At 50.8% G+C, this 15,663-nt stretch overlaps 3 protein-coding genes across 3 annotated transcripts; 1 reads left to right on the top strand and 2 right to left on the bottom strand.

Moving 5' to 3' along the window:
- Positions 1-653, bottom strand: COCSUDRAFT_34551 (hypothetical protein). The gene has a single exon (XM_005642856.1). The coding sequence runs from the start codon at positions 566-568 to the stop codon at positions 170-172; it is 399 nt and encodes a 132-aa protein (XP_005642913.1). The 5' UTR covers positions 569-653; the 3' UTR covers positions 1-169.
- A 1,015-nt stretch (positions 654-1,668) lies between these two features.
- On the top strand, positions 1,669-2,568 carry COCSUDRAFT_38653 (hypothetical protein; the record flags this gene model as incomplete). The annotated part of the gene is made up of 1 exon (XM_005642855.1): positions 1,669-2,568. The coding sequence occupies one exon, from the start codon at positions 1,669-1,671 to the stop codon at positions 2,566-2,568; it is 900 nt and encodes a 299-aa protein (XP_005642912.1).
- Positions 2,569-4,869: 2,301 nt separating this feature from the next.
- COCSUDRAFT_60333 (hypothetical protein) lies at positions 4,870-8,223 on the bottom strand (the record flags this gene model as incomplete). The annotated part of the gene is made up of 7 exons (XM_005642854.1): positions 4,870-5,003; positions 5,724-5,841; positions 6,140-6,216; positions 6,617-6,715; positions 7,130-7,182; positions 7,459-7,578; positions 8,144-8,223. 7 exons carry the CDS (start codon positions 8,221-8,223, stop codon positions 4,870-4,872), a joined length of 681 nt encoding a protein of 226 aa, XP_005642911.1.
- Between the last annotated feature and the right edge of the window lie 7,440 nt (positions 8,224-15,663).

Below are 15,663 nucleotides of genomic sequence, written 5' to 3'. Positions count from 1 at the left end.
GTGTGCCTGGGCACAATATTTATTAACGTTGCAAGATATACAGCACAAGCAAATTCACAGCAATGAATCGCAAGGTGACATCTCATGCTAACAGCTCTGCCGCGAAGCTGTGCAGTGCAGTCCTGGGAGCTTCAAAAATCCGCAGTCATCTAAGGATAATGCCAAGCTTCTACAAAGCGGGCGTGGCCCTTATCAGCCGTTGCCTGGTAAGGGCCACACCGAGACAGCCTCCTACTAGTGGATGGGGGGAAGGTTTCACAGGCCCTAGAGCTATGTGGCTGTAGCAGTCCTGATGCTGAGAAATTTTGTCATAGGATAGCAAAGTCGACTCACTTGTTGACTTTGACCACCTCGTTGAACAGCAGGTCGAAGAAATCTGCGTCTTTTTCAGCATCGCAGTCGCCCCCAGGTCCACTGTCCGGGCAGCTGGTTTTCCCGACGGAGCGGTCCACCGGGCTGTGAAGGCAATTGGAACCAAATCATTGGAGAGCAGCATCAACACACATTGCCATTTATTGAACGCAAGAAGATTGGCAGATCTTGAGAACACTTGAGCTTGGCAGATCATGCTAGAAGTGATAAGGACAACTCACCAGCAATGTTGAATAAATGAGTACAATGGCTGGGGCAAAATGTAAGCTTTCTGACGCTACAGCTATTGTGGGTGGCAAATTTCAAAGGTGATCCAGGCGTTCGCTGGAGCGCGCAGCAACGCGCACCTCAACCCTTTCACTTTCTTTTTAAGCAGCCTGTAGTTCACGAACTTCCTGCGCCATTCCGGGGGCGCGTCGGCCTCCACAGCCTTCAGGTAGCTGCTGAACTTCATTTCTTCCCGATGGTTTTCCGGCACCCAGCACAATTCGGTCTTCACGCTGCACCCGTCGCGGTTTCTTCACGCCTTTCTTTTGTCCATCTCAGTCCTGACTTTGCTTAAAGCGTCGACCGCAGAAGCAGTCCAGGTGGGGATCGTCATGGTCTTCTCCTGCTGCCGAAGTTCTCCTTTAAGAAGCCTATATAGGATAGCAATTTAGGGTTCCGAAAAGGAACGGATCTTGAAGATCGCCGAATTTAGGGCTTATATCGTGTACTAAAGTTGCAAAAATATTAGTAATCAAACAACGCATCCAGATTATAGCTGGAGCGGACATGATCTCCACTTAGAGCAGAAGTACAGAAGACACAGGCCGGAAATGCAGCCTGTAGTCCACCAGAGGTAATGCAGAAATAGAGTGGCCCAAGAAATAGTAGTGGCCATGACCAGAGATCGTGCGGTGCTCTGCAACAGTGGAAATTAGGTGCTGGAGTGCTTGCGTAGAAGCAGACCTGCGTTTTAGACACGGATCAGAATTAGTTCAGTGGTCCGCAGAGGTTTGGTACAAGTCGACCGAAAGCGAAGTGGACTTGGAGTGGAGATGCAGTATAAAAGCTGGAACCGCCGTGGACGTCAAATGGACGCAGGTACAATTCGAGTGGTGCAACCGTAAGTATAGTTTCACAGCCTTCAAGTGGGTTGCCCTCGGCTGACTGGTGCGCCTCAATATCCAAACCTTTGTAGAGCAGGAATCCAAAGAAGGTCGTGGCTAATCGCTTGAGTACGACCACTTGATAACGCAGGTGTTGCAAAGCGATATCATGGAATATGTGGCTGCTTGAGTTGTATCGCCCGGAATGATAAGCTTCAGCGCGATGCTACTGCAGTTGGTGGCCATAAATTTTGTACACGCTCATGACACAGGGAAACCATTTGTGACCGTCGTGAGAACCGATGGCTTTGGGGCACAGTTGCAAGAAAGGATCACATGTCTTGTCAAGAGTAGGGTAATTCCAGGAGTTTCATATGTACATACGCCAATGAAAAATTTGGACCACTTAAGGTCCGCATCCTGGCGAGTTTTCCAAGACCTGGAAGATTTTGTCAACCTTGGGGAAGGTGAGCTACGGCCAGAGGATGTACCGGCAGATCAAATCGAGATCCTAGAAGGTTGTGCAGGTTTTGTGAATGCCAACATTGGTTTGCTTGAGTTGTTCAAGGGAGAGCTGTGTTTGAAGCAACAAAGCAACAAGGAATGTCCACAGCAGCGCATTCAACATTTCCACCTTGACAGGGGCAATCCTCGAAAGCTTAGTGTACATGTGCATGTCAGACGAGGAGATGTTCAGAGGGACAACAAAGATAAATGGTTGGAGATGTCTCACCATCTGAAAACTGTGCAAAAGGTGTCAGAAGCTGCAAAATTGGTTGACCTGTCTGCCGAAATTCATGTTCACTCTCAAGGAAATACCTCAGAGTTTACTCAACTTGCGGAAAAGTACGAAGCAGCGCTGCATCTTGACGTAGAAATGCTGGCCTCTTGGAAGGCCATGACAGAGGCTGACGTGCTGATCATGAGCCGCAGTTCATTTTCGTACACAGCTGCATTGTACAACCAAGCGGGTATCATCATTTACAGTGATATGCGGCCTTCTGAGCCTCTTCCCAGCTGGCTTGAAGACTCGGCATCAGTCAATGCTATTGCAATGCGATTGCAGCACTTTAAGGTTCTCAGGCGTCTAGGAAGTCTAACATAGAAGTATCAAATTAATTACTGGTGGCACCCATCTATCAAAGGTAATACTATTCAAAATTATAAGTAATAATAGTAACAGTAGTTCTATCATAGAATGCTATTGTCTCAAAGCCGCTCAATGGCCACAATGCTGTGCTAGCATTGCTTATATTTAGTGGCATCATGCAATTAATTCAGTGTATAAACATGTACAAGCTTAACCAAATGTGAGCGACTTCTAGAATCATTCAACTTGAATTTGTTAGAAGGAATTCATTTTATGCCATAGTGAGGCAATATATTGGGCACTGCCAATAGCAAAAAATTATTTCCCTAGTAGCCCGAGGCCATCCGAATCCATTGGTCCATTGGTCACTATTGCACGGTCACAGCCGAATTGTGCATGGCATGCATTTCACAAATTCGACTCACAAGTGGTGGTACCCAAGTTTTCGTTATTATAATAGTATTGGCCCCGGCTGGCGGGGGGCGGTACAAATACTGAGCACCGTGCCCACGATTGATTGGGTCTTGCTTGGATCTGGCGAGTCCAACAAGGGGTAGGATTGTGGCAGCTTTTGACTGCAGCTTGTCTGCATGACGCACCTTGCAATTGCCTCTTGGCGGGAAAAGCGTGTAATAATAATAATGATAATAATAATAATAAGAATAGTAATAATAATAAGAATAATAATAATAATAAGAATATTAATATTAATAATACAATATTATCTAGTCGTAGTACCGAGAGAACTGCTTTCTTCATCAAGACTTCTTCTCCTCCATCTTCTTATCATTCTGGTTCTTCTTGTATCGTCAAAATAATGTATAATTTTAGGTTTTCGCACCTTTAAGTCAGTACGGTACTGAATCCTAGATACCTTCGATGTTGGCAAGGTAGTGTAGTCAATCTGAACAACAACAGACAGCCGCTTGTCTGTTTGAGTACTACTAGTACTCGGTAAGGAGGAAGTGCCGGATGCATCCTCATCGGACTCCGAGGAGGAGGGTTTGGGAGCCTGAGGACAGGCGCCGCGCCGTCGCGGCGCCGGCGTGTACACTTATTAGAGTATACTGTATCTACCAAATTACCTCCCACCTACTTAGTAGATCCCGATTTCAAGCCAGAAGTTCTGTGTGCACCCATGGATCGATTCCGGAACCACTTATCATCGAATCAATTTTGAATAAATTATCGTGGTCATTACTCATGATTCCTGATGATGCCATGGCCACATGCGTCTCTGTTCTTGTAACGCAGTAACATTCGACATGCTTTCGAACCTAGAATTTACCAGGGAACATAGCACTGCGTTTTGCTAGAAAATTCCCTGTCGCTGAGGATTTCTTGCGCGATTCGACACAGGAAACCCCGGGACTGCGCTTGGCGCTGGGCGATCCTGGGAATACCCGGTACTACCAGTAGTACTGCGCAGTGCAGGGACGCCCCGGTCCTACAGAATACAAGATCTACTGAATCTGCGTACTCCCGAGGATGGTAAATTTTAGGGGATGCCGGGTCTGGTTTAGGCTAGGAACTGCCAGGGACGAGAAGTCAGTCGGGGATTCTCGGTCTTAACAGACCGGCTTCTTCTGTGCGCGACAAGTGGGAATACAAAGCAAAATGGGATATTATCTGTTTGTCTTGTAAGCATCTGCGGTGTTACAATGTTGACAGCAGATAGCAGCACAGACTATTTCAATTTGACACCAAAATGCTGAAGTGAGTCAGTACTGAAGCATGCATCACTACTAAGCCTGCCCAAGCCTCTCCCTCCAACTCTACTCCACCCAAAACTGCTCCTTGGCTCTCCATACTACAGTGTCATTGCATCACGGTCATGCAACAAGGCTATGGAGGCACTGCTAGTAATGTTGCCCGATTCCACGGCGCCTGGCAGCACTTGCATGCATGGTTGCCATGGCCAGCAAGGCAGTCTTGCAAAGGCAGAGCTTCCTAAAGAGCACTCCATGGCGAGGCGCATCGCTCATATGCACAACTCTGGTTTGTCCTGGGGGTCCAGTAATACACCAGCGCCCCTGACATCGCCACCCTGATTAGCCCCGCCTACCTGCATGACACACCCTTGCACCCCTGACACCCCATTCATGCAGATTGTTCATCTGTACGACAGTTCTCCTTTCAATGTATTCACATCCACTGCCCAAACCCTCTCTCCTTTCAGTGGCGCTTTACCTGACCAACAAATGCATGAAACTGAATCTAAGATGCCGATGCCACCGACTGGCTCTCATGGGTGATCAGGACCAATCAGCTTTGGGCCCGCGCATGCTGTCGTTTCTCCTGTTCACCGCAAGGTGCTCACAGGTCTGAAGGGAAAATGTAGTCTGCAGGAAGCGGGGCGCCGGACCAGGTGATGATCATCTCATTGAAGTTCGGGGGCTCCTCTTTGCGCGAGAACCAGTTGTGCAGCATGGCAAAAGGGAACACGAAGGCTGCGCGGCCCAGCATGGTGAGCGGCAGCAGCACGCTGAAGAGTCACACCGTCTCTCCAAAGCACGTGTTCTGCGCCCCATCACACACGCATCTCAGGGCATCAATTTAGGATTTGTGCCGTGAATATCTGGACTCTCGGAGATGTCTGTGCCTTGCTCCACAGCTATTGATTGGAAGCAGGCAGGAATTCTCAGCACCTGCTCTTGCAACCATCTATAAAAGGCCAGTCTTGTCACTTCAGGCAATTGGCTCACAGAGTGCTGCATGCAAGTTGATATTAGCATTGCAAAGGACAATCACACATAGCAGCACGCGTGGCAAGATATTGCGTGCCGACACCCATGTCAGAAGCACTTGTAACGTCACAGCCAGCAGCATCGCCACAATCAGAGAGCATCAAAAATCTGCACTGGGGCTGCTCAGGTTGGACTTTTGCACAAGGCCCATGGCGTCGGCAGGCAGAAATGTCACACTCAAGGTAGCATGGGTGCTCTCCTGAAGAGCAGTGGACCTTTCAGAAGAGGGGGAGTTGTTGCTGCTGCATGCAACCGCGATTCGTACGAAAAAGGCCACAGGTAACACAGGAATACTAAGAGAATGCTGGATTCCGATTGCCTTATCTGCATCCGTGGGCGCTGGTGGAGAGCCTGCATTGTTTGCAATGCGAGGACAGAATTTGAGGACTTGAAAATGAGGTGATGAGCCGAGAGAAGAAGCACCTGTGCCGCCGGTTGTGCTGACGTCAGCGGGGAGGCCGAGGGGATGAAACAGGGGAGGCGGCGTGCGGTACGTCCCGGTGAGCGCTCTGGAGCGCCCCAGCACTGGTGCCGTTGCCCTCTCCGCCGCTCAGCATCACCTGCGCCTTCTCCAAGACACATTGTACTGAGCAGCAAGGCAATTTCTTAGATCTCGATGTTTCTTGAATGCAATTTACGAATGCACCGCAGAGCCTGGGGAGAAACCATACAGGGTAAGAATGCACGACGTGTAGTAGCAGTAGCAAGTGTCCACATTTGCTGTGCCCTGCAGTGATCTTGAAGTCTGCCTGGCAGCTTTCATGTATGTTCTTAGAGCCGCAAATTTGCCCAGGATAACAGTTGAGGAGGAGCAAAGGGTGAGTTGCAAAGTGATTCACCTGGACGATGCCATCATGGTCAATGCTGGCCGAGTTGCAGAGCAGCCTGGTGATGAGCGCCAGCCGCTGGCTTTCACCTGGCAGGTCAGTCAGAACAGGCTATCAGTTCCTACACACCCAAGCATGCACATCCGCTCATGAGCTGCCTCAATCTTTACAACAACAAATAATAGGGTCTGTGCTAGCACCAAGAGCACATGGAAAAGAGTGACAGCATGAAAGCTATATGTTGCATACATGTCCTTGCGACATGCAGTGGGGCATAGGGGTCATCTATGTACTGGTGTGCAGCAGAGGTGGTTTCAATATGGTGCAGCTTGAATTTGTGCTTATCCCCTGTCTTCCAGGACTCGAGTCACTGTGGACTCCAGAGACCATACGTGCCCGGCTTACATCTCAGCTGAGACACAAGCGCCCCAGCTGGAGGTCTCTGAGGCCTCAGGGTCCAGATATGTTTGAGAGGGAAGGCTGATGCACCCTCGTCGGAGCAGTCATCACTCTGGCTGCCCTCAGCACCACACCGGTCGCGCTGACTGTGCGCCCCTCCGCCTGCGCTGTCATCGTCGCAGCCGCCACCTGTGCCAAGACTTTGTTACTTAATTAGCCATTGCAATCAGTCCTTCTGATGATATATATCATGGTGGCCTGTTAGGACGCTGTGAGGAGGCCTGGAGGCTTGGAGATAAAGACTTTGTATGCTCGTGTATGACAGCTGCTTCTCTACACCCGATAAGTAAATCTCGCGTCCTATGCTTTCAGTGGCAGGCAATCCCAACAGGTGAGGAACTTGCACAAGAAGCAACAATCTCATAAGCCTGACATTGCATGGAGTGTTGCACGCCACAGCAGCTTCCAAGTGACGAGATGGCTTCACAGATTTCATAGCAAGCACGCACAACTAACCTGCTTGGCAACCTGGGCCGCGTCTGCGTACAGCGTTAGCAGCCCAAAGGCCTCCGCCACCAGCGAGTCAGCATTAGTAAGCGGCACGACTCGCCCGAGTCACCACTGCCGCCGCACCAGCCTTCAGCCCCAGCGCCTTCCTGCGCATCCCATATGAAATAATTATTTAGATAAAATTTTGTGCTTTTTTATGTTTTGGCTCTGCTGGCTCAACTGACATCAAGTAACAGCTTGAGCACTCTCTAAAATATAGAACGCATATTGCAACACTTTTTTCGAGATGCACGCATGCATGTGCCAGCAGCATTCTGGAAGTCAACATGATGCTAGCAACAGAGGCATTCTGATGACATAATTGACAACTTTTCGCAAGGAAGGAAATACGGCATGAGTTGATGAGCGGGTGCTTAGCGCACCTGCAAGCCTCCGCCAGCCTGCCGGCGGCTGCTTCGCTGGCGGTCAGGTCAGCTTCTAGCGCCTTCTCGTTCGGGCTGCCTCCTTTGCCAGCGCCACAACCTCCTCCACACTCCCCACCCCTGCCCATGCAAATCCATCCTTCAGCTTGAAAGCTTGGAATATCACACCTCACACCTTATGCTCCGACACATCTTGCTCGCAGTGAATCTCTGGGTATCATCCAATGGCACATTCTCAGGATAAAAAGAGACGTGCAATTGGGGCATGAACATGCCTGATAGGGGTGTGCACATCAGGCATGTGAATTCAGCAAATGCGAGGTATACTTGGAGGGATATTGTGACACTTTGCATTGATGGCAGGCTCGAGAGGTATCTAAGCACCTGCGCGGGACTCCGGCAAGCTTTTTTACGAAGGGGAGAATCTTGAGCCGCCGGCTCTGCAGCTGGGAAACAGCCGTACAGCGCGAGCGAGCACGCTGATGTCAGCGGTTAAAAAAAGCCGAAAAGGCCTGCTGCCCTAGTTCTGAGAGCACACCACAGCACCCTTTTGCCAACATGGTGAATCTCTCCCATCATACTGCACTGCGCGGAGTCACAATGTGGATTTTTCCTCTAATTCCGTTTCAGTTCTACACCAGGTGCACATTTCTCCGAAAAGACTTCACTAAGTCTGCACACTCACCGTCTTGTGTGGTTCCACTGCTGTTCCACTCCACTGTCTACTCCAACTCCGCTCGGATGCTGGCTCGGGCACCACGCCATCACTTGAAAAGTTGTGCTCAGAGAGCGATCTGGCTCCAATCAATTTCCAACACTGGATACTGCTCTATCGTCCAATCTATTACCACCCTTTTCATAGAAAAAACACACCGTACTTCTAGCTTGTGGCCCGCTTTCATTATTTATTCATTATATCCCTCTAGTCTGCAGCATTCATCAAGTCTTGCACCCCTCTGGTGTCTTCGTGACAGCTCTGCGATGGGGTTCACCGACGAATAGACCTGAAACGAAGCAAGTATCCAGCCCTGCTCCTTGCCTCCTGCCGAGCAGCCGCTTCTTCATACGTTCGGCATCCTAGCGGACACCGTTGCTGGGTGACCTTTTCCAGCATATTTGTCGCTGACCAAGTTCACCTAAACAGGCTGTAAGGCGAGTGACCCAAGCAAGCATGCACCTGCCGTTTGGTATGTTGCAGAAGCACCTGTGGGCTGTGCGTTGCGACCGGCAGAACCTGCAACCCAGCACTTCTGACCTGACTTCGCCCCCCTTGCACGCAGGGGCCTTTAGAGTCCGATGATTTGAGGAATCTCAGCATGGGAGCGTGTGCCTCTAGCCCCAGAACCCTCCCAGTGCTTCCGATCATCACGGATGCGGCCTCCTGTGCTCCTCGTAAGGTTTGTGCCATGCCCTCTGCCCTACACATATTATTGGACCACTTTGCCACTTTAAGTTTTTAAAGTAATATGCTGCAAGGGTAAGAGCATCTGCATCGTCCCTGTGCCGTTGCTGCCACCTGTGGTGTCCTTTGCGACTCACATCCTTGACCACTTGTGGCCAGCAGGCGGAGGACCCTTCAAGCAACAAGCCCCACGTCCAGCAAAAGGGATCCAGCATCCAGGCCAGCCATGCAGAGCACGGCTCCGCCGAGCTCAGAAAGCAGGAAGCTGCAGGGCATTCAGCCAGCAGGCAGTCTGACGAGCTCAGCCCGCTGCCTCAGTCCGTATACCACGACTCCGCCGGCTCACTACCCGCCGAGCAGCGCAGCAGGTGCCCCCCGGCAGTGAGCCGCCGTAGTCAGCGCCAGCCTGGCGCCCCCGGCCGCCGACCCCCGGCCGCCGCTCCGATCGGCGCGGCGGCCGGCGCGGCCGGCCCTGAGGCCGCGGCGGAGGACATCGATCCCTCCTACCAGCCGCGGGTCAGCTTCAGCGACGACGTGCCCCTAAGCCCCTTTGAGGCGCACATCTCTGCGCACAAGCAGCGGCAGATTCGGCACTCAATCGAGCTGCCGGTGCGGCCCGCCAGCCTCACGCTGGACGACACCTGCTTCCAGCGAGATCGCCAGTCAAACCGCAGGTGTGGGCCTCCAAATGTCATCACATGTCCTTTCCTCTGCATATATATTATTTATAAGAGGCAAAGACCCGGCTGGCCGGGGGCGGTATTACCATCGAGCACCGTGCCCACAGTTGGGTCATGCTTGGGCCTGGAGAGTCCAACAAGATTCTTTGAACCCGAGATTTTCAGCAGAATCGTCGATTGCAAGGTCTTTCCTCTGTCCATGTGAGATCTGCATGCTGGTAACGCGTGCAGAGAAAATGGCAATGTTTAATAGCTGTATTGTCAGCCTCTGCGGGCTGGGGTGGTGTATGCACTGAGCACCGTGCCCACGCTTGGCCCTTGCTTGGTCCTGGCGAGTCCAGCAACCGGCACTGCCGCATAGCTCTGAAATTTTTGAATCCAAGCTTCCAGAACATCAATCAGTTGCAAGCTTGTTCTGACGTTCCCAGCAGAATAAATCAAGTGTATGATCGGCTGGGAATTTCTCAAAACATCCCATTTCTGCGCAGGCACTCAATCTCTGTGGCAGCGCCTTTGCAGCAACGCACCGGGGCACTTGTCGTCAGCGAGCTGGAGCGGACAAATAAAGCTGGGCTGGGTATGCATCAATCACCCTTTAATTTTGCTCAAAAAGTTCCTAGGGGAACACCATGAAACACCAGATTCTCCCATGCTGCACATCTGCTGAACCGTGTGATACCTGGGTTGAAGTTGAAGTTCGAATTTGAGTCTTTTCTGTGCGTATCGCAATGCTGCGACTGCCGGCGCCTTTCCTTGCGCACTGCCTCGTGGCAGCTGCACTTTGCACTTGCGACCGTTTCGTAGGGGTTATACTCAGGGTCAGGTTGAACCCCAAATGCGTACGTTTGCTGATTTCATGTGTCACACAGTACAACTTACTGCACTTCATGCATGCAGATCACATCCTGCGGATGTCTGCGACGAATTTTCCGCACCATCTCGGTGCCGCTGCCTCTGCACTGCCCTACAGCTCAAATCTTTATTAATCTAGTAAAAATGAGAAATTGCATGCATGCAATGCAGATTGTATCCTGCGGCTCTCTTACTCGGTGTCTCCGCACCGACTCAGTATTGCTGCACTCGCGCGTCTCGTCTGCTGTTTTCACGTCTGCTGTTCTCAAGCTCAAGTTCACGCTAATCAACAAATTTGATCCGTCTATTGGGGCGCAGATCGCCGTGCGGTGGCTGTCCGAGTCGGTGTTTTCGCACCTCCCCACCGCTGAATTTGATTTTTAAGTTGTAATTGAAGATCATCCATGCATGCAGATCGCATCCTGTGGCTCTCGTCCTCGGTGCTTTGGGACCGCCTTGGTGCTGCTGCATCTACCTCACTTTTGACTTCCAACCCTAAAATCAAACTTACGCGCATGCTTGCAACGCAGATCGCATCCTGCGGCTGTCGGGGTCGGTCTTCCGAACGGACTCGGTGCTGCTGCATCTGCGAGACGGCAACCGGGTTTTTGCGCGTGAGGAGGACGTGTCGTTCTCTGAGGGCGTGCGCGCAGCCGCCTGCCGGGCGCTGCAGCCGCCGGACGGAGGCATCGCCGTCGTGGACGAACCCGGGTCAGATCCGCGGTGAGTCATCTACTCCTGAGAACTGCAGCTAAGATTTAAATTCCGGCAGTCAATGGTGTGTGGCAATGTCGAGGGGGGTCATGCAGTTAGTAGCAACAACGGTGCTGCCTGGCCGCCGTGGAGGACCCTGGGTCAGATCCGAGAGGAGTCATGCAATAGTAATGCTGCAGCTAAGAACCACACAATCTTTTTAATCGATCAATGTGCAGCGGTGCCGCGGCGGGTTTCGGAGTGGAAATTTGATGGTCAATAGTGTGCCTTAACAGTCTGTCTTCAGAAAATCTATGGAAGGAATAAAGAAGGCATTTTTCAAGGCATTCCTGGGATATGACAGCTGAGCGACAGGGCTGCAAGGCCTTCGTTTGGTTCCAAGACTTTGCTCGGCAATGAGTTGGCTGGGGAATCTGGCAGCTCCTGGTTGTTTACCGTAAGGCAGGGGCGTTGCCTTAATCAGTGATCATAAGTCTGCTGGCTAGTCACAGGGACTAGCGTTGACAAGGGACTTTCTCATGGGGGGCTTGCATCGCAAGGATGGTTTTGCCAAAGAATTGAGTGCCAGTCTGATTCATGCTATGAACGGCGGTGGATGTGGCTGCAGGCTAGCGGAAGAGGAGGAAGTGAGAGCAGCTGTGAAGTACTTTGCGGGCGCCCCTCTCATGGCCTCTAACGGCTACCGCCTCGGCTCACTGTGAGTTCTCCTCCTATCCTTGTATCTCCCCTCAGACTTCTTCCACATACTCCCCTCAGACTTCTTCCAACATACTTGTCACTGGGCACGTCAAAAATGTGCTCGCGTATTCTCTTTTCTGATAAAATATGTTATCATATTGCGTGGCAAATAAAAGGATGTTTGGTGCTACTGCCCAGCCTGCCGCAGAATGGTAACTGTTACACGGGACATGCATTGCCTATTCGAGGCATTCTGCATGCATGCGTAGAGGTTCAAAGCTGATTTCCTCAACAAAAAAAATTCCTCAAAAAACTGTTCCTTGCACGTTGCAAGCCAGGCGTCCTAACGACAGATTCACGTTTCCCCAACGCACTTTAAATTTCATGCCTTCAACATGCGGAGGCGAAGGCTGTCTCTTCATATTTAGTGTTTGTTTACTTTACTACTGTTCCTTCTGATATTGATGGGCTTCTTCATGACTGCTGCAGACATATGACCTATCTCACAGTCCCCGTTAGTAACATAAAAACCTGCATGTTCAAACTCCTGCGAGCAATTAGTGATAATCCTTCTTTTGATATTCTGGGCAGGCTATCACTCGTTTGTATTCTGCCGTAGGGTGCTGCTGCACAGCAGGCCTTACCAGCTGGACGCGATAAACAGCACCATTCTGAAAAACATGGCGGATCTGATGGTTCGGGAGGTCTGGGGCGCCTACCAGCACGCGCACGAGCAGCGGATCCTGCAGCTCACAAAGGTGCGCGAAACCCAAATTCTGAGCGCCTGCTTTTGCCAGGTTTTGGTTTTAGACATCGATAGCCAGGTTTTGGTTTTAGACATCAAATTCCCCAAAGGTGCCGCTGACCTCTCATAGTTGTAGATCATGCTTGGGGTACAAACCCCTCAGTACCCCTGAAAAGGAGAGAAGGACATAGAGGTCCAGGCAACTCTGCAAATGCCAGAAAGCCAGGAAGTCAGAGCAACCAGTCCAGGACTGTCCAGCCCCCTCCCTATACATGGGCGTGAGAATCAACGGACGCATGTTTATGAGCGTGCATGCCCTTGGCATCCCTTGCAGGACTTACTAATCGCAGCGTCACTCGCCAGCAAGCTTGTTTACGCAGGGGCATGCATGCATGGCAGGTTTGTGGGATGACTCAGCGTCAGCCCAAGGGCAAGTTCTTGCTGCTCAGTGCAGCGACCTTCCTTCCGACATCCTATTTACCCCTCCCCGGAACCCTTTTCTACTGTCAGTGATTCTCTTGCCTGTATTTATGGCTGTTTTTATGCCACAGGTGGCAGACTGCTACTCGGAGCCGCACCTGCTGGTGGAGGTGTCTGAGCTGCAGCCCTGGAGCATCCTGCGCATCAACCAGGCAGCCGTGCGAGTCACCGGTGAGCTGACTCCAACTTTTCAAGATACAGGGCTGTCAAGTTCGAATCTTAGGGTTTCGGGTTTCGGGGGACCCAAAGACATTTGAGCGCTGCTTTTCCAAAAGGCCCACACAGAATTTCTTGTGCCTCCGGGCAGTCTCAGAGCTCTGGCCATCACCTGGGAAAGCTATTTAGCAATGCAGTCGCGCTCGTGACTTCTCAGTAGGTTTTAAGATTTGCAGCGAGGACAGCTGAAAATTTCTGGTCTGCACTCCCTTGTCATGGGGTGTCGGCAAACACAATTGGTTTTGGATTCCTTTTGTTTTCCACAGTCCTCTGCTCTTCGTTTTCTCTTTGCTGGAGCAGTTATTACCATTGCAAATTGAACCTTGGGAGTGAACATCAGGCATCTGGTGGAAAAGGTGTTGTGCACATTCCACCTGCAGTACAAAGAGGCAAACCACACATCCGCTGTCATATTCTCTGCCATCTAATGGACCCTCCGTTGAAGAGCAAGGCGCTAGTTTCAAAGTGTGCGCGCAGGCATGGACAGGGAAAATGTGACGCACAAGGCCTTCTGGGACGTATTCAAGGGGTTTGACAACAGCAGCAACATGGTGAGCCCCTGCTGCATTGGAGTAATTCCCTTTAGGGTTTGCACCGCAAACCCTCTTGAGACAGGGGCTGTGATTTAACAAGCGCACAAGGCGCCATTCCTGACATCTCAAGCTTCTTAACTCCCTTGTGCTCTCGGTGCACGTCGTGCTATATGCAATTGCCAAATGCTTTGCGACTGAGAATGGCACAGGATACTGACTCAGCTGCTCGGAAAGACTGATGCAAAACTCCACATCATGTGTCATGGTTAAATGTCTTGAAGACTTGGTGCAGCAGTGTTGCAGCACGTTTGAGGCATTCCATTAATCCCCATAGCAGCTTCAGATTTATGAAATATGCATTTGAAATTGGGTAGTAATGGCTGCACCAAACGACGACATGCCATCAATGATTTGTCATTCCTGATGGTTTTTCTCATGTGTACATCTACTATGCAGAAACAAATGGCGGTGGCGGCTCGCGCGGCTCAGGGCTTAAGCTTCAATCTGATCAACATGATGGCGGTCAAGAGGGCCAAGTCCATGGACACCGAGGATGTGACTTTCACCTGCACCTTCAGGTGAGTAATTACAGCATTTTTCCATGTGTCAGGGGCATACGGTAACCATTAGTAATCCTGTATTTAGGATCTGCAAAGGACAGGAGAAATCGCAGAAAACAGCGCGTCCCAGAATTGGCTTTCACCTGCACCTTCAGTTGATTGAGAACGGCGACTTCTTTGTGGGTTAGGGCGAGTGGAGAGTTTGCATCCTGAAAAGGTTCAAGGGTAATATGTGCCCACGCATTTCAGGTACCGGCAAGCATCACTTGTTTTCGTACTCAATCTTGTCTAAATTGTGCGCGGATGCAAGCTTGTCTGGAACAGGGGACCAAATGAGAGTAGAGAAAGATGTCTCCAAGTGCTGGGACCTTGTGGATTAGGCGATGGATCGGGGCTGGTTCTTGCGTCTGACACATTAATTTTATTAGCTCTAAAAAAGCTCTAAAAATTAACCCTGAATCAAAAAACCCCTGAAGAAATATAGAGGGTCGGCGTGGATTTGTCAGCAACCTTCTGCAGACGAATGAAAAATTTCGTCCTGCCTCCCTGTGGAGATTTGGCGTAGCAGTTGATGCGCTGTCAGTCACAAACATGCAAGAACAGTCAGCGTTTGGGGTAGAATGAGCCTAGCCTTGAACCGACAAGGAAGAAAACTTCTTACATTATTTGCATCCCTCCGCGCAGGCCGGCCGCGCGCGACATGGCGGCCGACGACACCAAGCCGCGCTCGATTAGTAACGCGGGCCGGCATTACTACTTCGTGGGGATACGGGTCGAGGCGACGACGCCCTTGACTTCCTGCGTGGAACGGACCCCGCTCCCTGGACTTGTCTTGGGACAGCTATTAGGAACTGGCGCCTTCGGGAGAGTCTACAAGGGATATTACCGCGGACAGGTCGTTGCTGTCAAGGTAGGGGGATCAACTTGCAATATAATAACCCCAATACACCGTTTGTTGGTCGCTTAGTCGGGGCCAAAGGGTTTTCCTGTGTTTCAAGATCAATTTACTATAGGTGTCCCCTAGCTTTCCTCCAGCCACAATTGACTGCATGTATGCAATGCAATGGTCATGTATGCTCCTGGGCAGGGGTGTGCTTCTGTAGCAAATGCACTTCACTATAATGCACGTTCAAAAAACCCGCACCCCCAATGGTGCGGGATATTTTTCAAATCTTTCTGACTTCAAAATATACCGGGTCATACTCCATTGGATCGGGCTTGGAGAGCTTTCTGAATATGGTCTCAAAATTATCATAGGGCATATATTTTGGGAGTTAAGGTATCCTTTATCCACCCTCTTTGGCAGAAACATGGAGTGTGGCAGCAACTATCAAAATGCATAGTC

This window comes from Coccomyxa subellipsoidea, assembly GCF_000258705.1.
Source record: "Coccomyxa subellipsoidea C-169, whole genome shotgun sequence".
Classification (NCBI taxonomy): Eukaryota; Viridiplantae; Chlorophyta; class Trebouxiophyceae; family Coccomyxaceae; genus Coccomyxa; species Coccomyxa subellipsoidea.
This window is presented reverse-complemented; position numbering and strand designations above follow the sequence as displayed.